At 42.3% G+C, this 22,845-nt stretch overlaps 1 protein-coding gene across 1 annotated transcript in view; it reads left to right on the forward strand.

The window, feature by feature from the left end:
* ARID4B (AT-rich interaction domain 4B) overlaps positions 1 to 22,845 on the forward strand; it is a 147,893-nt gene that overhangs the window by 97,509 nt on the left and 27,539 nt on the right. The window contains exon 17 of the mRNA XM_054021294.1: positions 14,593 to 14,847. Coding sequence (XP_053877269.1) covers positions 14,593 to 14,847 — 255 coding nt within the window. The remainder of the gene's footprint in view (positions 1 to 14,592; positions 14,848 to 22,845) is intronic.

The following is a 22,845-nucleotide window of genomic DNA, read 5'->3' on the forward strand; positions in this document are numbered from 1 at the left end:
GCAGGATTTCAGTCCCAGCTTGCGGATTTTAGGATATCTGCTGGAGGCCAGGAGTGTCTTTCTAGAGGGCCTGTACTCCACCTACCAGTGTCTTATCACTCAGTCCTTTTGAAACAGGGTTTTCCTGCTGACCTCCCTCCTGTAATCCCTTCTAAATTGGGTTCCGCAACACAATGGGGCTCTGTGCAAAAGTTAATACAGAATCAGGTGGTATTAACTTTTGAGCTTTTCGCTTCCATTTTATTTTGTGTAGAGGGGAGGCTAAGTGTGATATCTGCAGCACACTAATTCCTCTCCGGTGCTATTCCCTGGCTACTCTTGTATCCCGACCATGTTGAGTAGTCTACACAGATCTGAAGACAGGGAGACAAAGCAGCATCTCCCCACCCCTTCTTTATGGGCAAGGATTGATGTATATGTACGGTCCTTTGTGTGCTGATTGAGAGGTAGACAATCTCTGGGCAATAGAAGATAATGAAAAATTGGTTTCTTAGTGTTCTTATTAGTGTCTTAGTGTTCTTATTGAGTATGTGGAACATCACTCTTATGTTGTTTGTTTCAAAGAGAACTTTCCAGAGTTTTGGAAACTCAACCTTCTGCCTAAATTAGAATTCCCTCATAGTTAATGTGTCCAAGAATAAAATGGCAAAAGGCTATCAGTCTGGCAACTTCAGGACATAAGTTTAACACTGCTAGTTTCAGGAAGAAATGTCCTCCAGCTACCTCAATGTAGTATTGAATAATTAGGTGCCTTCCTCTATTGTGTCTATTGAATTATTCATTTTGTAAATATTGAAGGCCAAATGGACTATTTTTCTTCAATATGGCATTTCTTAACTTCCTAGAAATTGAGTCATTTGACTGAAAAAAATCCTTTAAAGATACCTTATGTGGAGACATGTCACATATATAAAGTACTATTGAAACAATCTGGCCCAACATTCTTTTTTGTGAGAGGATTTCTCATGGATAGTCAATGAAACTAAAAGGCAACAAATTTAAAACTAGTAACAAGAAGTACTTTTCTACACACAGAACAATTAGCCCATGGAACTTACTCCCTCAAGATTGAGGCCAAGAGCTTAACAGGATTTTTAAAAAGATTGGACATTTATATTGATAACAAGTATATCAACTTTTTATCATAAGGATTAAAAAAGCCAAACAAGATTTTTGAAACAGATATAAGACCTCATGCTTTAGGACATAAGCCAAGCTCTGACTAATCAGAATTGGGAAGAAACTTTCTTTGTGGATAGTTTATTCCATAACTGCCCTCTGGAAGGGTTTCTTGCACCTTTCTCTGAAGTATCTGCTATTTTAGGATTAGTCTACGCTACCACTCTACATTGGCGTGTGGACACTGCTTTAAGTTGATGTAACTTATGTCGCTAAGTGGCATGGTTTTTTCACACTCCTGAGCGACATAACTTACATCGACTTAAGTGGTAGTGTAGTCAAGCACAGAGACACAATATTGGATTAGAAGGACTGCTGGGCTGAGCCAGTTTGGCAATTCCTGTGTTCCTGAGTATTGCCTTAGGGTTAGTTTACACTTCACTGTTGGTTAGTTTACATTTCATTGTTTATATTGATGTTCCTCTGGCCTGGAGGTGGCCAGATAAGATTCTCTTTGGAGCCCTTCAAAGTAGCTCTTGTTATAGTGCTGGAGGATCATAACTGAGGCTACATCTACACTACAGGGGGGAGTCGATTTAAGATACGCAAATTCAGCTATGTGAATAGCGTAGCTGAATTTGACGTATCGCAGCCGACTTACCCTGCTGTGAAGACGGCGGCAAAATCGACCTCTGCGGCTTCCTGTCGACGGCGCTTACTCCCACCTCCGCTGGTGGAGTAAGAGCGTCGATTCGGGGATCGATTGTCGCGTCCCGTTGCGATCCCCGAGAGGTCGATTTCTACCCGCCAATTCAGGCGGGTAGTGTAGACCCAGCCTGAGAGATGCAAGATGCTCCATTCCTCCATGAACCTCTTCCTGGCCTGACTATGCTGTCTCTGCAACCCCTGCCTGGCTTGGGGTGCCATCGGCTGGATCTCCCTTTGGACTGTTGCTTACTAGCATAGAGTCGTAAGAGTGGGAGTACTGGATTAGCCCACACGCAACATTCTCTGCTTGCTAGTACCTGCAGATGGAATTCTAATTTTCACTGGCTTGAAATTTCCTGGACTCTTTCTCTGAGAGAAAAAGAATCTTGCTTGACCAACATCTACTAGGTCCTCAATTAATTTTTGGTTGTTGATGGAACATATGGTTAAGTATATCTGACCAAAATATTTTCTTTTCTAAACCTATAGTTTTGAACTCCTCTGATCCTGATACTTCCACTTTTTAGCACTTGACCACAAATTTTCCTAGGAATTGAGGGTACGTCTATACTTACTTCCTGGTCCGGATGTAAGTGATCTATCTTCTGGGATCGATTTATCGCGTCTTGTCTAGACGTGATAAATCGATCCCGGAAGTGCTTGCCGTCGAGGCCGGTACTCCAGCTCAGCGAGAGGAGTACGCGGCATCGACGGGGGAGCCTGCCTGCCGCGTCTGGACCCGCGGTAAGTTCGGACTAAGGTACTTCGAATTCAGCTACGTTATTAACATAGCTGAATTTGCGTACCTTAGTCCGAAGTGGAGGGTTAGTGTGGACCAGGCCTGAGACTAGCAGATTGTGCCAATATGGAAAAAAATGCTATTTAGCAGACTTAAAAAAAGTCTTATAAACTAATAGCTCTTTTAAAAAGTTAAACAAATTACTTTAAAAACTAGGGGAAAACTCATGGTACATAAAATAGAGATCAAAATCTGATGGCAATTTTCTTCTCTGAGTGAACCTATGAATAATAATAGTGGGCCTCACTAAGTGATTTAAGATGATCTTTCTCACTTAATAGTGAGGATAACATTGAAAACTTAGCCCTGTATGTGAAAGTGAGCAGTGAAATACCAGACAGCAAGACTGTGAACGCATATCTTTGCGTGCACAAAAACCTGCATTTGTGTACCTTACTACCAAGCTATGCATGTGCATATGTAAGCTTTTGTTTAAGGAATGCAAATTTTGTAGGCATGTTAATGGAGACCATTAGATAGGGATTTTTTTTTAAGACACTTAATGACAAGAATATGTAAGAAAGTAAGTCAGAAGCTGTGTTTCACATACAGGAGGTAACAGCTTAACAGATGTAGTGTGTTTCTTCTGCCCTTTGCAGTTTATTCTGTGGGTACTTCGAAAAGTAGCATAGTTTTTTTTTGTGTTGTTGTAGCTGTGTTGGTCCCAGGATATTAGAGAGACAGGGAGGGTGAAGGACCTGAAGAAGAGCTCTGTGTAAGCTCAAAAACTTGTGTCTCTCACCAACAGTAGTTGGTCCAGTAAAAGATACTACCTCACCCACCTTGTCTCTAGTTTTTTATTTGTCAGAAGAGGTATATTTTGAAGGCTTTGTGATGAATGAATGTAAAATTGTAGGAGAGGGATTTAAAATATCACAGGAAGGTGTGGGTTACTGTGGCTGGCTGACAGTCTTATTGGTTGGCTTTGAACCAAATAAAGCACTATACATTAAAGTTAACTCATACAGTAAAATTTAATTTTGTGTAAAGTAAATTATTTGAGGAGGAGAAATGCGTCGTCTTCCTTGCACAGTTGGTGTGAACACCAGTTTAAATTTTTCACTGTTAGTGTCAGCACAAAAAGATCAATTTATACCAACTACATTTGTATAGCGTCATATATAGGGACTCACCCATTTGGTCTGTGCATTGTATTTCTGTGTGTGTGTGTCATGGGGGCATGCCTCTCTAGGATATCCTCTTGTGGCCCTGCAGGTGCATTGCACTCAGCACCCCTTGGGTCTTTTTCAGCAATTGCCCAGAGCAGGTTAGTTCAAACTGTTTGCAGAATCTGATTGATTCACAGTTCCGAAATATACCCCTTTATATGGTTCAATCTAGTCACTTGTTCTACAGACATAACTCACTTGTTTAGCCCCTCCAGTTCACACCCACTCTGGCTCCATGTAAAAGTCAGTTTCTTCTCCTGTCTTGGAGGCTGCAGCCCTCCTCCCAGAGCTGGGTTGTACTTCAGACAATCCCTCTTGAGCTCTCCTTACTACAGGAGTCTCCTAGCTCTCCTCCTTGAAACTGGAAGTAGATTTTAGGTCAGCTGTAGAGCTCAGGCAGTTTCTCCCCAAGCTGGCCCTTTTCCCAATTTAAAAGTGCTGAAGGATACAATTTTAGGCTGATGCTTTAACCACATTAATTTTAATAACGGGTCTTGTGAGGTTATAATCCAGTACTTCATGTTGAACAGCCTATTCCAACTTCCTGATGTGTAAGTGTGCAGAAGTCTTTTTTGTTTTCTTTCGAATGATCTGTCCAAAAATTTCTGAAAAAACAATCACACAGCAGTTCTACTTCGAGCGATGGTTCCCTATGTGTATTCCAAACATGGGGGTGAGCATGCACACCATGACTCTGGAGCTGGAAGGTTTTCTTAGCACTGTCTGCTGACCTGCATGTGTGTCATGCGGCGCCTCATATTCACAGCTGAGGGTATGATAGGCCTGTCAGTGCCTCTCCAGTTGCCTCTTACCGCCATGTGCCCAGAGTTGGAACCATTGTTCCTTCATGCTTTTAGTCTTTTTGCTAAGACAGTGACTTGGTCAGTTTGTATATAGTTGTTCCTTCTTGTAGATAGCCTTATAGTAGTTGTTAATTAGTTAGTGGTAGTTCACCCCTTTTGGGATACACTCTCCCACCCCCTGGGGACTATGCCCTGCTCTCCAGGGTTTAAAAACTGTTTCCTGCCCACGCTTGTTCTCCCTGAATGACGAGCACTAGTGGGGTCTTTACTGCTTCAGCGAGGCTCACATTGCATCTCGTTGCTCGATTTGTAAATATTTACTGCCCCAGACTTGGGAAGCTTGGGAGCTCCACCTCCGAAAACATCTAATGGAGTAAGCAATGAGACCGAATGCTCACTCAGATCCAGGACCATCAGAACAGCATCCGTCACTGGCAGTGAGTGCTCCTCCCAGCATTTCACGTGCCCCGGATCCAGCAGTACCGATGGCCAAAGAGAAGCCCAGGCATGAGAGTAAGAAGCACTCTCATGGGCATAAGAGCAGATTTCCATCATGGGCTGCTTCTAAGTGCAGCGTTTCCTCCTTAAGCCAGGCCAGGTCGGGTGAGATGTCGCTCACCAACACTGCTGCACCAGCACTCAAGCTTTCCCAGGTGGAGGGTAAAGCTAAGTGGAGATGGGATCTGGCGGTACCGATGGTCGAGCCAGTACCCTCTTACCCAGAGCAATCCCTGGCACGTGCACTGCCCGTCTCATCGCCACATTCGAGCCATCTAGGCCAGCCAGCCTGTGGATACTAACTAGGTCTTCTGGCATCTCCAGTAGCACTCCCCAAACTCCACGCCCTTGGGAGCCCCTTCTCTCAGCAGAGGAATTGGTTCTCCACTCCTCTCCGGACCCCCACTCGCTTGCAAGGTCCCCACTCCAGTGGAACTGCTCCTATTCCTCCCGGACAGAACCCTCCTGGCACTGCACTGAGCCCCACCCGTTTTGTTGGTTTCACGACTACCAAAGTCATCTTCAGAGTCCAAGGACTTCTCTGAGCCAGAACCATCCTTCTCCCCAATGTCTTGGTGCAGCTCGGACTCATGTCCCAGGCCGCCTCATCCACCGGCATATGACCCAGCAACGAGAGTCTGGTATCGGTACACGTGGGGCCCACTGCATGCCCAGGACCCATCCTCTTGGCTGCACTAGGCACCCTGGGACCCCTACTGCCAGTGCTATCCGCTCTGCCAAGCCTCCTACAACTCTGCCTAGGCTCCTCCACCAGCACTGTTAGGCTCAGAGGAACAGGCAGATGTATAGCCAGTCCCGCCGGTCCCTATGGTCGCTTCCTCCTCACCTGACGAGGCGCTCATTCCTCCTTCCTCTCTCCCCCAGATGATCAGGACCTGTTGCAGAGGGTGGCAGTGGACCGGGCATACAGCTGGAGGAGGTTCAGGACCAGCAACCACAGCTCCTGGACATCCAGGCCTCAGGGACCTTCTAGGGTGGCTGTCCCTATCAATGATGCCATTCTCCAACCAGCACAGGCAGTATGGCATACCCTTGCCTCATATGCCCCCACACCAAAGCAGGCAGAGTGGAGGTATTGTATCCCAGCTAAGGGAGTGGACTTCCTCTTTTCTCACCCACCTCTCTTGTGCATGCAGCAGAGGAACGGGTGCACCAGCACACACAAAAGTTGACCCCCTCCAGACCAGGCGGCTAAGCGATTGGACCTATTGGGGAAAAATGTTTATTCCTCAGCAGCGTTGCAATTTAGGATTGCAAACTACCAGGCTCTGCTAGCCAGGTACGATTTTAATAACTATGTGTGTCTAGTAGAGTTCCAGGATGAGCTGCCACCAGACCAGCAACAGCAGTTTCAGGCACTGGTGGACGAAGGGTTCCTGGTCACCAAGATGGGCCTCCAAGTGCGGTTGATGTGGCCAACACGTCCTCTTGCTCCCTTGCAACTGTAGTCATCATGTGCTCATGGCTCCAGTCATCCAGCTTTTCTCAGGAGGTCCAAACTACTATCAAGGACCTCCCCTTTGACAAAGACTATTTGTTTTATGTGAAGATGGACAAGTCCCTTTGCTCTTTGAAGGACTCCAGCGCCACTTTATGATCCCTAGTGATCTACACCCCGGCTCCGCAGTTCAGGCACCCGCAACAGCAGTTCCTTTCCCACCAGTATACACCCTATCTGGCCTACTACGAGGGGCAACAGAAAGCCTCATGCAAGTGACACCAGCCTTTGCCAGGGCCACCTCCTCAAACCACCCACAACCAAAGTCCCAGTTTTGATGGTTTGATTGAGAACTGTGAACATTCCCCTTTGCCACCTGCAGTGTCTCATATAATCTTTGGGGGCTATCTTGCCCCGTTCACTCACAATTGGGGCAAAAAGTACCACGGACAGTTGAGGCCAGAATGCATATAAATGTGCTAGAACTGAGGGCAGTCCATCTTGCATGCCAGGAGTTTCTTCCTTTCATTCAGTCCTACCATGTTCAATTACTCTCCAGCGTTGTAGTGGTGGTATACATCAACAAGCAGGGCAGTGCCAAGTCTCCCTCCCTCTGTTCCGAGCCCATCCACCTTTGGAAATGGTGCATCAAACACCATGTGTAAGGCCCTGCCAAATTCACAGCCATGAAAAACGTGTCACAAACCGTGAAATCTGGTCTTTTGTGTGCTTTTACCCTATACTATACAGATTTAATGGGGGAGACCAGCATTTCTCAAATTGGGGGTCCTGACCCAACAGGGAGTTGCAGGATGGTCACAAAGTTATTTTAGGGGGTTGCAATATTGTCACCCTTCCTTCTGCGCTGCCTTCAGAGCTGGGTGGCCGGAGAGCAGTGGCTGTTGGCGGGGCGCCCAGCTCTGAAGGCAGCGCACCACCAGCAGCAGCACAGAAGTAAGGGTGGCAATCCCATACCATGCCACCATTACTTCTGCGTTGCTGACTTCAAAGTTGGGCAGCCAGAGAGTGGCAGCTGCTGACCAAGGGCCCAGCACTGAATGCAGCAGTGCAGAAGTAAGGATGGCAATACCATACCATGCCATCCTTACTTCTGTGCTGCTTCTGGCAGCATCTCTTCCTTCAGAGCTGGGATCCCAGTTAGCAACCGTCACTCTCTGGTAGCTCTGACAGCAGCGCCGCCACCAGCAGCAGCACAGAAGGGTAGCAGTACGCAAACCCCCCTACAATAACTTTGTGACCCCTCCACCCCCACAACTCCCTTTTGGGCCAAGACCCCTACAATTACAACACCGTGAAATTTCAGATTTAAATATCTGAAATCATTAAATTTACAACTTTTAAATTCCTAAGACTGTGAAATTGACCAAAATAGACCGTGAATTTGGTAGGGCCCTAACTATGTGACACTGCAAGCCATGTATCTCCCGGGCACCCAAAATTCCCTAGCTGACGCCCTCAGCAAGATACTGTTCCTCAACCATGAGTGGGAATTGCACAGTGCCATACTCCAATACCTCTTCCACAAATGGGTCACCCCATTCTGGGATCTCTTCATCACTTGTGAGAACAGCAAGTTGCCCCCTTATTGTTCCAGGAGAACCATATGGGAGGACTTGCAAGACAAAGCTCTTCTCCCTGGACGGGTGACCTCCACTATGCTTTTCTCCCCATTCCCCTCCCACAAGTGCTATGCAAGTTTTGCCAGGACTGAGCTACTGTAATACTTATAGTCCTGTTCTGGCCCCATCAGTTTTGGTTCATGGACCTCCTCAGACCCCCCCCACCCGTACACAACTCCATCTCCGATCTTCTCACACAAGATCAGGACCAAGTATGGCATCCCAGTCTGGGCCCTCTTCACCTCACGGCCTGATACCTCTGGTGTTTATGCATCCCACCACCATCTGTTTCAGGAAAGGTCTCCTCAATACCTTCCCACCAGTACTCAGGTTCACACCCCCGTGGGACCTTAATCTCATTCTTTCCGCCCTCACAAAGCCACCCTTCAAGCCAATGGCAACATGCTCCCTCTCCCATCTCTCCATTAAAGTAATATCCGTAGTGACCATTACCTCATGATGAATCAGTGAACTGGTGGCCATGGTGGCTGACCCCCCCTTGCACCGTATTCCACAAGGATAAAGTTTCCTTATGGCTCCACCGTAAGATCCCTCCAAAGGTAGTGTTGGAGTTCCACTTCAGTCAGTGCATTCACTCTTTTCTGTCCCAAACTGCATGCCTCCTATGCAGACAGGATCCTGCACTCCCTCGACATGCACAAGCATTCTTATCTCCAGAGGACCCGCTCCTTTTGTGCATCGACTAAACTGTTTGTGACCATTGCCAACTGGTCCAAGGGCCAAGCACTTTCCTCCCAGCAAATCTACAAATGGGTCTCCAGGTGCATCCACAAATCCTACACGCTATCAAACAGACTGCCGCCTGACTGTGTTACAGGATGTTCTACACAGCACAAGCAGCCAAATTGGCCTGCCTCGTGGATGTCTCATGGCAAGATTTTAGTCATGCAGTAACACGGCGCTCCGTACACTTGTTCATATCTCACTATGGCATGACCCAAGGGTGGCTGTTGGTTGCACTGTACTACAGACTGCACTTCCTCTCCCTTCCTCACACCGACCTCCACACTGATCACTGTTCACCCACGTTTGGAATACCTATAGAGACGATCACTCAAAGAAGAGGAGGAGGCTACTTACCTGTTACTCAAGGTTCTTCGAGTTCTGTGGTCCCTATTTGTATTCCAGTACCCACCATCTATTCCCTCTGCTGCAGACTGGACTACTCAGCAATAAGAGAGTCACTGGAGAGGCATTGATTCACACGGCCTATTATACCCTCAGCTGCAAGCATGAGGGGACGCACATGCAGGTCAACAGACAATGCTAAGAGAACTTTCTGCCTCTAGTGCATGGCACACATGTGCACCCCACATTTGGAATACAAATGGGGACCATACATCTGAAAGAACTTCCAGTTGCAAGTAAGTAACCTCCTCTTTGGTGGTAGTAGTAGTGTAATTCTACTAGTGAGTACATGAACATACAGCTGCAAGAGAGGTAGAGGATTTAGAGATTTGGCAGCAAGAAGGTTCATGGGGGGTGGAGAGGGGCTCTTCTGTCTATGAAGAAAAGGGTGGAGAGTCACTTCTCTAGATACACCTTTTGAAATAAATAAAAGCATTGGAGAGGGGACTGTTTAAGGATTTGGAGGCTGCAGTGAGGTCCAACGACAAAAGCTTTGGCAGCATTGCAGCTGATTCAGACATAAGAGTCGGGAGGTAATTGGTATAGCGAAAAAAGCCAAGGGGGTGTCAACAGAAGTTGAATTCCCTGGAGGATTTTCATTCGCAGTTCTGGGAGATGTGGAGGATCATCCTGAGGCTCCCTGCTGTCTTCATAATTTGTTAGAAATAGTAGTGTGTGCCAAAGCTAATGTGATCCTCTTTTGTCTCTTCTTCCTCCCTTGTTCTGATATTTTTGTTTTCCTACCTTTAATCATGTGTCAATCTTTCCATATTATTACTCCTGTAATTAAATCTACAGTAAACAAGATTCCATTTGAGTCCCACATAAAGAACGCTATATTAATGTGTAGTAATCCATGTTGTTTTCCTGGGTCAAACAAAATAAAGGGCCAAAAGCTATATTCCGTACCAAAGCATTTGTATGAAATTGAGCAAGCTGAGAGACAAACATCTAAATATTAAGATTTAAAAACAGCAAACTAAAATTATATGCAGTAGTAATAAGTCGACAATTCAGCATTTATATTTAGACAGCCTGGCTCAAGTATACCTAATATCCAGTCCCCTGATGCTTCATCATATTTATAGAATTACAGATGGAGACCCCAAAAACCTTTTTTTCCCCCCAGATATTTTATTTTTATAGTAGCAGCTAGAGGCCCCAACCAAGATTATAAAGAGCCATTGTGCTAGGCACTGGATAAACACATAAGAGACAGTCCATGCCTCAAAGAGTTTGCACTCTAAACAGACGTGAGAGACAGGAAGTGTTCTTATCTTCATTTAACTATAGGAACTGAGGTACAGAAAAGATTAAATGTCTTGCCCAGTGTCACACATGGAATCTTTTGCAGAGTTGGGAATTGAACCCAGATCTCCTTGAGTCTTAGTTCAGAGTCTTAACTAAAAAACCCATCCTTTCAAGCCAGATGATGTGTTCAAATAATGAAAAATATTTCCCACTTCAGAAGGACCATTCTGACTTTGACCAAGCGAAGATAAATTAAGTTGACAGAAGATTCAGCACCCCAGAAATCTGCAGATCGCTATATTAACTTAATGCTTGGTTACATTACTCTTACATTTGTTAATTATTATTTATATATGCTGCCATGTTATTGGTGCTGTATGTTTGATGAGATTTGGTTTTGACCCTATCCTGGGGTTGTGCAACAACCCTAATCAAATTAACTTTTTATTGGCTGAAGCTGCTGGGAAGAACTTTTACAATAAGGATTGGTAACTCTCTTTCTGTCAGACACAATGGCCCTAAAGATTACAGGGTATAGCACTTTCCTACATAACAGTACATAACACATACTATTTCATGCATTCATATTTATTTGTTAATATACCTGCACAGTGGGTATGTTTGTATTTGGCCTATGTGCCTCTGTATCGACAAGAATGCTACTGTAGAGTAAATTATGGCTATAATTTTAAGTAGTTTTAAAATATTAAAAACGTTTTAAACTCCCTCACTGTATTGTTTGAGTTTTGTGATATTCATGTATGTGTGTGTGTATTTACACATATTTTAATATATTTGCTTTATTATTACCAGATATTTTAGAAATATAAATGCTTTGATTTTCTGCTTGTAAGGGCTGAAGCTTCCACTCTATGGAGTTTGAGGGTTTCTTTAGCTAGTTGATGTAATTTAAATAAGTGAGCTACTTACAACCCAGTCCTTCTCACCAGCTGCTTGGTATTGTTTGGGTTGTTGGAACACAGTTATGGTAATGCTCCATTTATGGTAGTGCTCCACTGTCTGTCTTTTCAACATAAATGCATCTCTCCTGTTGTGCAAGGGAGGGGGTTTTCATATCGCTGCAGCTTTGTCATGACTATTGGTTGGTTTGTTTTTGTTTGTTTTTATTTTTAAGATTGTAATTTCTTCCAAGAGTCTTGTTTGTTTCCTTTTTTATTAGAATTTGAATGAACAGCAATGCAAGAAATCTGACATTCACATGCATGCATATATAGCCAAATGAGATTTCTACAATGCTCACTGGAATGCCCTGGCAACAATTTTTTCTAAGAACTTCTGCTTCACAGCATTCAGTTCCTTTCTCTTCATCTTCATACCTGGGTTTGAGGTCTTGAAACAGGAGTTTATGGCCTTCATAAAACAGATTCCACTCTTTCCTTGCAACTTCTGGAACATGCTTTTCCTTTTACAAAGTTCATTCAGGGATATAATCTGGCAGTTCTGCTATTCCCAAAATATGAATATTCTTGGCTTTTGTTTGGTTTTCTAGATTCTCCAACCTGCGATCTAACGAGGCCACTTCTCACTGCACTCTTAACTGCAACCATCTCTGATGACATTTCCTTATGCTTCCTGGCATTTCCCTCTACCTGTTACAGTCCGCTCTCCACCTTACCTACTTGACCATCCAAGTTGCTCAGCTTTACAATGAGGGTTTTAAATATCCCCTCCAGAGAACTCCCAGTAGACTGTTGTAGAGTCTATTTTCGCATGAAATCCATTGATGCACCAAGAAAGCCACCATATCTGGTGGGTGATAAGAGGAGACTCCAAACTAGTTCAGGCCTGTGGGTTGCTTCACAGTCGGCTGCACCGTAATTGGACAGACTTTGGAAGAGTCCTTGTTTCTCCTTTTCAGGCATGATTTTCCTCTTTCAGAAATCATTAAGGATTCTGCCATCAGGTTTTGAAAAATTTCGCTCCAATAAAGTTTATTTCATTAAAATTGCCAGAAAATCTCCATGGCACTGAAAACTCTCAGGCATGTCTTGCTTCTGCAACATCTTGGCTCCACCCTCAACCCCTGTCTGATACTTTTGTTTCCATAACTTTTTTCTTGTAAGTCCTTCAAATTACAGTAACCATGAGCTGCAATTTGCTCGGATTTGTAAATTACAGCAGCACTGGAGCACTTTGAGAGCACTTTATTGAAAGCTAAATACCAGACAGGTCTAGGTCATGATTGTCAAGGAATTCTCCAGCCTATGGGCCAAATCCTGGTCTCCGGGAATTTAGTGGGATTTTTCTGGTTAATTTTTGGGTCAAGTATTTGACTATATTGGGAGAGATTGGAGAGGAAAAGAGTTGTAAAGTAGCTGTTTATTGATATTTCAGTTTAATAACTTTGGTGGTTTTAATTATATTAGCAAAATAGACCATTTGAAGTATGTTGTATAATTAATGTGATATTCATTAATACAAAACTCTGTAGGCTTTTAAGGATGGAAGTGTCTGTTTAGTAGAGTCCTCTCTATCCTTGGTGTGTATTGAATTTAATAGGTGTATTTTGGGTTAACTGATAACATAGTACATAAACACTCTGGGAGTTTTAATTTTTTTCTGATGGCATATGCATGTATGCATGCAATGGGCCATATCTATTCCTAGTGCAAGTCCATTGAAATCAGTGCAGTTGTGCTAGGGATGAATTTGGCCCACTATTTAGAAATCACATGGCAGCTAATTAAAGAATTGTGATTTGATATTGGCCAAATGCCTTTGATAGAAAACAGTAAAATGTTGTTTGATCCCTTTCGAGAGAGAAAGTGGCTGTGTTAAATTAATATTTTTACCTGTACAGTTGTATGGGAAAATAGACTCATATCAATATTAATATAGACTTTCTTATTTGTACTGTATATTAAAAACAGAAGTTGATTCAAAGGCTGATAGTTGTATTTCTTCATAAACAGTTTTTAAACTGTACAAGAATATTTGTTCTGGTTTTCAGGTTTTAACTGATAGGAACCTATGATTTTTAAAAACTCCATGTGTGGCATGGATCTATAGGTTGTATATGGAGGAATAAGGGACAGTCCCAAAATCCAGTAAGAATGTGCCTTAGAGAATGTTTAGAGGTTAAGGCCCAAATAGCCTTTGTTTTGGGCCCCCATCTCTAGAAACTTAGCACCAGATTTTCAGAGGTGCTGAACACCCTATATAGCTGTCACTGATTTAAATCAACAGGATTTATCTGTGCTCAATACCTCTGAAAATTTGGCCCTATGTTTCTAAAATCACACCTGAAATTATGGAGACTTCATGTGAAATTTTTGGGTCTCAACATATGTGTGTGTGTGTGTGTATGCTTGGCTATTTTATTTTTGAAAACCTTTAGCAAAGAATAACAAGGTCATAAATTGGATATTTTTTTTAAATCCTCCTATTTAGGATCTGTTGCACAAAACTTGCTTTAATGGCAATCCTTTCAAAAGAGAATTGACCCATTTACATGGCCATTGTGAGGTAATGGATGTAACAGAGCACAGATCTTTATATGGTAGCCAGTCTTAGAAAGTTACCACTTGTAAAACTTGTATCTTGAAAATGAAACTTAGGAATGTTTTCTCTATATTGAGAAGAATGGGTTTGAGTTGGAAACATAGGTATTTTAGCTACGGGACCAGATGAAGGATTTGAGAATTGAATAATAAAAGCTAAGAACATTAAACAGTTTTTATACCATACAGTACAACTTCACTTCTCTCAGATGTTGATGGATTTTTTTTCTCTAAACCGTCATTTTTTAATCTTCCATTGCTGTAAAAGCATCTTAGTGTCATTATATTCTATGTGTGCTTTGCTCTATTCTTTTTAGTTGATAATACTAATATAACACTGAGGCAATTTCACATATATGGAGCCTGCTGCTTCCAGCCTCTAATGCATCCGCAATATTTATCAGTATATGTGGTTTGGAACTGAAAAGCTTATGAAGTATCTTTTATTAACTCTACAATTTTTTAAACCTTTCAAGAGATGACACGAATAAGGAGGAAGATGAAGATGAAGAAGAAGCAGAGGAGGAGGAGGAAGAGGAGGAGGAGGAGGAGGAAGACAACAATGACAACAATGAGGAAGAAGAGTTTGAATGCTATCCACCAGGCATGAAAGTCCAAGTGCGGTATGGACGAGGGAAAAATCAAAAAATGTATGAAGCTAGTATTAAAGATTCTGATGTCGAAGGTGGAGAAGTCCTTTACTTGGTGCACTACTGTGGATGGAATGTGAGGTAACTTAAGTTTTAGCTAGTGATTACTTCCGTAAAATACTTCTAAAATACACTTGTGTATTTTAAAAACTAACTGCATATTGAATTCCGTACTCTTAACTTTTAGTACTGGTATTCTATGAAGATCATTGTACTGTATTAAATTATTTAGATTTTTAACATATATAAATACAGTACTTCGTGACTTAGAGCTTAGGAAAAATCTTCTTAAGGTGACTTGTTCAAGGAAAACCTCACTCCTGTCTCAGTTTTCTTTTAAACACCACCAAACAACAAAGGAAATGGCAGTTAGCCCAGTTCTTTGATAAATTTCTTCTGTGGCTCTGTTCAGCCAGTTTTATTGCATACCACATTTGAGTAATCATACACTTGATTAAATCTGTATATGCACTTCTCAAAGTGCAGCACAGAGTACAAAAGCAGTTTGGTGGCATTTACCAGTAAAAAGAGATAAGAGGCCAGTTTTCATTTGGAAAAAAGATATATTTTGGGCTGGACATCCATACTTGAGAAACCATATTTCACTTTCAGCTTCAGGTTAGACATATCAGTCACTCTGTGCACCCAGGATTCTTAATTGCACATTAGTAAATTGCAGTAAATAATTACATTTCACTTGTTCAGACCTATTTTTTCCAATTGCCCCAATCTTCTGAACAAGACTCTTCTTAGCCTGGTGGCTTGTTATGCCATTCTTATTTTATTGGTACCATATCTGGAGTTTGTTCTTAATATAGTATTATTGAAAAACTGTTGAGGCTTAACTTATTTTTTTAAGTAAATCCTGTAGTAGAAACTTTAGTGGGAATAAGATACAAGATACTTTGAAAAAGGCAAAAAAAGTATAGCTTCTTGAAATCTTTTAAGCCAATTATCTGGTCTTCTGCTTTTTTGCCATTTCAACATATCCTTTTCTGCTAACTGTTCTCAGGCTGCTGTCTTTTTAAACTTTGTTTTACTCAGTATGAGATTAGCAGGGCTTTAGAAGCAAGAGGTTTGAGGCAAATCTAACTTCCTTCATGAAAACCCTTATGAACCTTTTATCATCTTCACCTATCATCTGGACTTGCATTACTTTAGTACCTCTGGCCAAGAGGACAAAACAGAGGTTTCTTTGGACCTTATACAGTGCTGGCCGGATCCGCTGGCAAGGGTCACAATTGTAAAAGCAGGCCACTTTTCTCCTTCCGTTGATTCCACCATTTGCATCTGATTTCACTGAATGCATCACCCAAGCACCTACTGATCTGAGGAATTACCGTTCATTATTGAGGCCTCTGACTTCAGTCTTTTGCAGTATTTGTAGCTTGTACACCGTACTGGAATGGCCTAATTTTCTTTTACATAAAAAAGAGTCTTCAGTAAACATCAAGTAGGCATGTCAGAGAAACAAGGCTATAGGATCCATTCCTTAAATGTCAATATACTGGGGGAAACAGAGGTCAGTTTGGGGTTTAGATAGGATTTGGAACACTACTAGTATTTCAGTCATTGCCACGAAGGACTTGCCTTAGTATCCAGACTGATGAAATTTGCACCCTGGGCCTTTGACAGTTGCTGCATAGACTTCAAAAGGGATTCGCATTTTAAAAGTCCTTTTGAGATGTCTTCATTGTTTTTTAATTCAAAGGAGAATCTTAGGAAGAGCTTTACGAATAAATTCTCTGTCTCTTCAAAGTAAGTGTTATCAAACATGCTACCGGGTGAAAGAGTCGGAGGGGTTTACTCAAGCAGCACTACTTAAATCTGGAAAAAATCAGAAGTTGAAATCCAGCCTTCCTCTTGAGACCTCAGCAGCTTCATTGTTAAAGGAGAAGTCAAGATTGTGTGTTTGTGCGCTATGAACTCTGAATTTTAAACAAATGCATAGATTGATATCAAAGGGATCCTTCCTATAGCTAGGATGTATTAGATATTAAGGGCACCTTCAGTTAACCATTGTCCCCCACCTCCACCAAGGTACAACAGTTATTTTCGACGTTTTGAAGTCTTCACTTGCTGCTGTTTGATCTTTTCTGCCAGCTGAACTGCATGTATGTTCCTTTCTAAAATGCTGCTGATCAAGGACAGTCTTTTTGGAGGGTTGAGAGAATATATTTCACCAAAAAGTGTTTAATCGTTTGGGCCTTCAGAAATTTTCTTAACTCCATACAATTGCTATTTAGCCACTGTAATTTATAAAGACCATCACACAGGCTAGTTAGTTTAATTCAAATAAGATAGCGGGAAATGTTGGATTAGACAGTCCATCACTATCAGGGCAGGTGAGTCTACTGCTCTCCCGGTCTACAAACAGCATTTGTCACAACAGTGACATGTCCCCACTTAAAGTAACATCTTGGAATTTTTGTGGTGTCAAGATATGTAGTCTGTCACATATTCAGCTTGACAACTGTCTTTGAATCAATTCCAGACTTGAAAATATTTGTTTTTCCTTGGTGTTTCTTGGTATTCTATTGCTCCAGGAAGGTTCATCTTAGCTGTGTGTGTGTGTGTGTGTATTCTTTTTCTGTTAAGTCTTGGATTTTATTCAATTTTTAAGTAGAACAAGTGATTTAAAAACCTTAGTTCATGTAATAATTGTCTCAGATGGTTTAGAATCCATGGTCTTTTTATCTCTGTTCTTTTTTCTTTAAGTTTAAAATGGTTTTTTCTCCATTCTAAACACTATATCATGTACTACGTATTCCTCAAACCAAAAACAGTCTAATCAAGAATTCTTCAACTCTGATTGCATTTACTTAGAAGTTCTCATTCCAAGAGGATATTATCCCTCCCTCAGTTCATGCCTTATATCAGTATATTGGGGATGAAAGTAATATTAACTGTTCAGATATTCAGAATATTTATGCTTCACTACACTTTTTTGAAGAACCATTTAGTGATACTAAGCATAGTAGGACATTGTCAACTTTCTTGTATTAATTAGGGAAGCCTTGAAACTGAGTAATTTTCTAGCTGCACTTTATCTTGTGGGGAAGGAGATCACCATTACTACTTGTATGGATGAAGGAAGTGGGTACTGCCGATAAGGGAATCTAAGTTGGGTCTCTTAGAACAGGAATCAGACTCTCTTTAATGGAAGAAAGAGGTAATGGTACTGGTACTAGTACTAGATGCATGTTCTCTCTTATTAGAAAGAAAATTGTTTACATACCCCATATTTTTTAATATTAACCAGAAAGCTCGAGATAGAGAACAATCTTAATATCCTTTTTGCCCCTGAATAGGAAACTATGGTTTACTTTACACTAGTGATGACATTGGTGTTAGACCAGATAGCTAAAGATAATCCCAACAGACTCAAAACCTTACTAGTTTTTTATGCTTAGAACTAGATTCTGATGACATCTATTTGAGGTGAGGACTAGTATATTTAACCATTCTCCTGAAAGCTGGGGGAATGTATCTTTTGGGAAGTAACAGTCCTAGAGAAGAAGATTACTCTGTATTCAGTTTGAAGATTGAAAGGGGAGATGGAACTAACCTAGTGGAATCAATGGGAATGAGATGTTCTCAATCATAAAATTGCAATCCTGCTACCATGTTCGTCTGAGGAAAAAGTGAAAAATTCTCAGTTGCAAAAGACATTTCTCGTGAGATTTTTGCATTCTGGAATTGCTGATATATAATTCTATAAAGTTGTTATAGTCAGATGCTTAGAAGTGTTGGGGATCCCCTTTGTGGTTTGAAGGGTCACTTGCTGAATTTTGCACCATTTCTATGGATCTAAAACTTCCTTGGAATGTGCAGTTCAAGTCCCTCTAATTGTGGTATTTGCAGTTTTCAGCTGACAACACTGCAGATAAAATAAAATACATTGAAAGGTGAATTACAGAGGGTTTTGAAATATGAATTAACCCTGCAATATGTGCAGAATGCCCCAAATAGCATGGCGCAGAGGAGCATATTCAGCACAAATTCTAAATTAACAATCTTTGTAGGTCATTTGTACTCTAACAGGCTGGTTGCCAGATGCTCTGACACCCCAAAATGCATCATTCTTGGACGTTACAGCTATTCTGAAATTATACCATATCCCTTTTTCTTTTGGAAATTTGGTTGGGGGAAATATTAGTTACTTACTTAATTGACTGTTTTAAGTTTTTTGTGCTTCACAGTTAGATGTTGAAGCAAAAGAGGCTTGAGGTACCCCAGGTTTGAGGAGCCCCTGAATAGTGTATGTAATAGAGAAAAGTTATGAATATTCAGAGTGAAACCTGCTTGAGGGCATCACTTGAGACCATCAGAACCTGGTTAAGTAATATAGGAGGCTTTACCTAATAGTCCAGGCCATTTGGAAACCGGCTTTAAAGCACCCTCAATATGAGGGTTGCTCTCTAAGTAAAACTCCGCATGCCTGACAGTCATTGGCATTGACTAAACTGATATTGAGGAGTGTTTTATTTTATTTGTTTTATGTGGACTCATCCAGGGTTTGAAAAATTCACTTCCCCATCTGGAGTAGGACTCTGTTGGGTGAGTGCCATTAGTTTCTGCAGAATTTTAGCTTTCATAAAAAAAAAAATTCTAATCCTTATGGTTGTGAAGATAATCTTCCAAACACAAACTGAGTGTAAACCAATGCAGTTATGTCTTCCTAAGTCTGCAGAGACTGCTCCGGTACTGCCACCAGTGCTGCTTGGGTGGAAGGGGAGCCCAGCTGCTGCTCTTTCTGCTATGGAAATCTCACAGGATAATCACTCCTTTTAGGAGTAGGGTTCCCTAGAAGTGCCACCTTCCCAACCCTTTGCACCATGGAGCACTGTGGAGGGGACACGCCATCCCAGCAGAGGGCTCTGTGTTTGTGTGGAGGCCTCACTGACATTTCGCTACCCCATCACAGCAGAAGGACAGCACACATACACAGAGCCCTTTCTTGGGGTGCAAAGAGAAATCCTATGTACATGTGACTGACTGGCCGGAGGGGCATATGGCTCAAAAAGAGCTGTGAGTAGGAGTACCATGTATTTCAGCTTGGCATGTAGGCATAGTGTTATGGGCTAGCATTATGGTAATATCAATAATTATTATTAATAATAATAACTAATAGCCAGCATTGGGTATGTTTTTTGTGGTTTGAACACATAAGTCCACTGGATGTCGGCACACTTTGTCAATAAATACATTCTTCTCAAAATGTAGCTGGTTGTTCAATAATGTGCAGAATTCAAGAGTAAAGAGAAAAGTCTCAAATGGAAAAAGGGTTGCTAGATGTGCAAAACCACTTATTTTTTTTCTATGTGTTTTGAAGAAATAAACAGAAGAAGTATGAAAATTGAATTTGTTCTTTTCTCTGTTAGGATAGTAGAAGTTTTGTGCCTTTTTGGCAGAAAGCTGTGTGCGGTTGTCTCTACGATGGTATAGGCTACAGCATCTGTCCTTTCAATTCTTGACTATGCATTGATGATGGTCAGGGAGTTAGTTTTGTCCATGCTTTCAGGGCTTTTATTAAGAAGGTGAAAAGAAAATATCTTCCACTGATGCTGCCTTGTCAGACCCTAGTCTGTCTCTTGAGAGCCTTGCAAGCAGAGAGAGCCATATCAAAGGACAAAATCCAGAAGTTCACCTTATTGTTACTTATTAAATCATTCAGGAGAGATACAGAAATGTTTTCAGCTCCCTCACCTTTAGTAAAAAGAAGAACAGGAGTACTTGTGGCACCTTAGAGACTAACAAATTTATTAGAGCATAAGCTTTCGTGGACTACAGCCCACTTCTTCGGATGCATCCGAAGAAGTGGGCTGTAGTCCACGAAAGCTTATGCTCTAATAAATTTGTTAGTCTCTAAGGTGCCACAAGTACTCCTGTTCTTCTTTTTGCGGATACAGACTAACACGGCTGTTACTCTGAAACTCACCTTTAGTGTTACTCTTAACAAAAAGAAATACTTTTACAGATAGGTTGTGGAACTCATTGCCACAATATGTCATTGAGGCCAAGAGCTTAGCAGGATTTTAAAAAGGATTAGACTTCTATATGAATAGCCTACTCTGCATTGTTACAGTAAATATTTTTTTTAAAAAGCTTTGAAAGGGATATAAACCCATAAACTTCAGGGCATAAGCAACCCTCTTCATCTCAGGAATTAAGAGGAAACTTTCTTGGCGACCAGCTTACATCATATCTACCTACTGCAGAGTTTCTTTCTCTAAAGCACCTGGTACTGGCTGTTGTTGGAGACAGCATCTTGGACTAAATAGACTTTATTCACCTAAGGCAGTGGTTCCCAAACTTTAACAACCCGTGAACCCCTTTCACTAAAATGTCAAGTCTCACGAACCCCCTCCTAAAAATGAATATTTCCAGGGATTTTCTCCTTTACCTGAGTATAAATTATAAAAGAAGTGATCTTGGAAATATAAAATTTGTTTTTATGACATGCTTATTACACACTAATTATTTATCATTTCAGTATTTTTATTACCATATATACTCGATCATAAGTCGGTTCGTTTATAAGCTGACACCCCCCCAAGATGGATAAGTAAAAATAGAAAATTTTAATAACCTGTTCATAAGCTGACCCTATAATTCAGGGGTCAGCAAACTTTGGCTCCCGGGCCATCAGGATAAGCCGCTGGTGGGCCGAGATGGTTTGTTTACCTCGAGCGTCTGCAGGCACGGAGGTAAACCTAGGTAAACAAAGTGTCCCGGCGCACCAGCTGCTTACCCTGACAGGCCAGGACAGCAACTGGTGGGGAAATTTTTTGTGGGGGAGAAGCTGGGAGTCAGGGGAGTAACCCCTGTGACCACCCCCCACATGATCCCACCCCTAGCCCGGGACCCCCACACTCTCCCCATCCCATCCCTTCCCACCTTATCTGGGGAGGGCCAGGGGAGGATGTCTCCGGCAGGCTGGGCAACGCGGCTCCAGCCTGCTCCAGCGTCCAGATCGGGCAGCGCAGCCGCAGCATGGTCCAGCAGGCTGGGCCGGACAGCACGGCTAAAGCGTGCTCTGGCGGGCTGGGCAGCGCGGCGACAGCCTGCTCTGGGGGGTGGGGCCGAGCGGCTTGGCTGCAGCCTGCCAGCCCCGGAGCTGCAGCTGCTTCAGAGGCTGAAGGGAGAGCAGCATGGCCAGAAGCGGAGAGACTCTGGCCCCGCCTCTTCCCTTCTGGCTCTGCTGGCTGTGCTGCCTCTCCTTACTCCCTCTGTTGGGGGGAGGGACTGTGTTCCACCTCTCCCTCTCTATACCCGTTCATAAGCCGACCCCCTTCTCTGGTGCTTCCCTTTTTTACTAAAAAAATTCGGCTTATGAACAAGTATATATGGTACATTATGAAAATGGCAACACTCTTCCAAGATCTCACTTTCGTAGCTTGTATCACTTTGAATAAGCCTGTTATAAGACAAGGCTCCTATATTTCATCAAGGAGTATCAGATGTGAAACAGCATGAAGATATTTAAAAAGCCAACTCAAAGAGTTCCTCCTACACAAGCATTCAGGTCTTGAGCAGTCCAGGCAAACAACGCACAATACAACTAAGCTTAAACTTGTTCTTCATAATAATTTTAAAAACAATACAAGCTGCCTATTTAATTTTAAAAACAGCAAAAAATATCCACCTCCCTTTCAATTTCTTATAAGGAGTCTTGAAGTTTAAATCTCCTCAGTGTGAAAGATATGCTTGCTTTGATCTGCTTGGCTCTTGGAAGTCCAGGGGCTCCGGGCTGCTGGCCCCATGCTGTCCAGGGTACTTAGGGACAGCTCTGTCCACCATTAGGGATTTTTTTTTCCCGAGAACCCCCTCAAACATTTCACGAACCCCCAGGGATTCACGAACCCCAGTTTGGGAACCACTGAGCTAAGGATTTGGTCCTGTATCCTGTGGTCCATCTTAATGGCATACTCAGTGTGGATGAGTACCACGGGACCAGCAAGGATCCCACCAGAGGGATATGAATTCTTTATCATTTTCTATGAGTGAGTGTTCATTTTTCTTTCCTTTTTTTTATTCAAAACAAGCTCTCTGAAGGCAATCATTTTAACCAGAAAG

The sequence above is a fragment of the Malaclemys terrapin genome, chromosome 3 (assembly GCF_027887155.1).
Source record: "Malaclemys terrapin pileata isolate rMalTer1 chromosome 3, rMalTer1.hap1, whole genome shotgun sequence".
NCBI lineage: Eukaryota > Metazoa > Chordata > Testudines > Emydidae > Malaclemys > Malaclemys terrapin.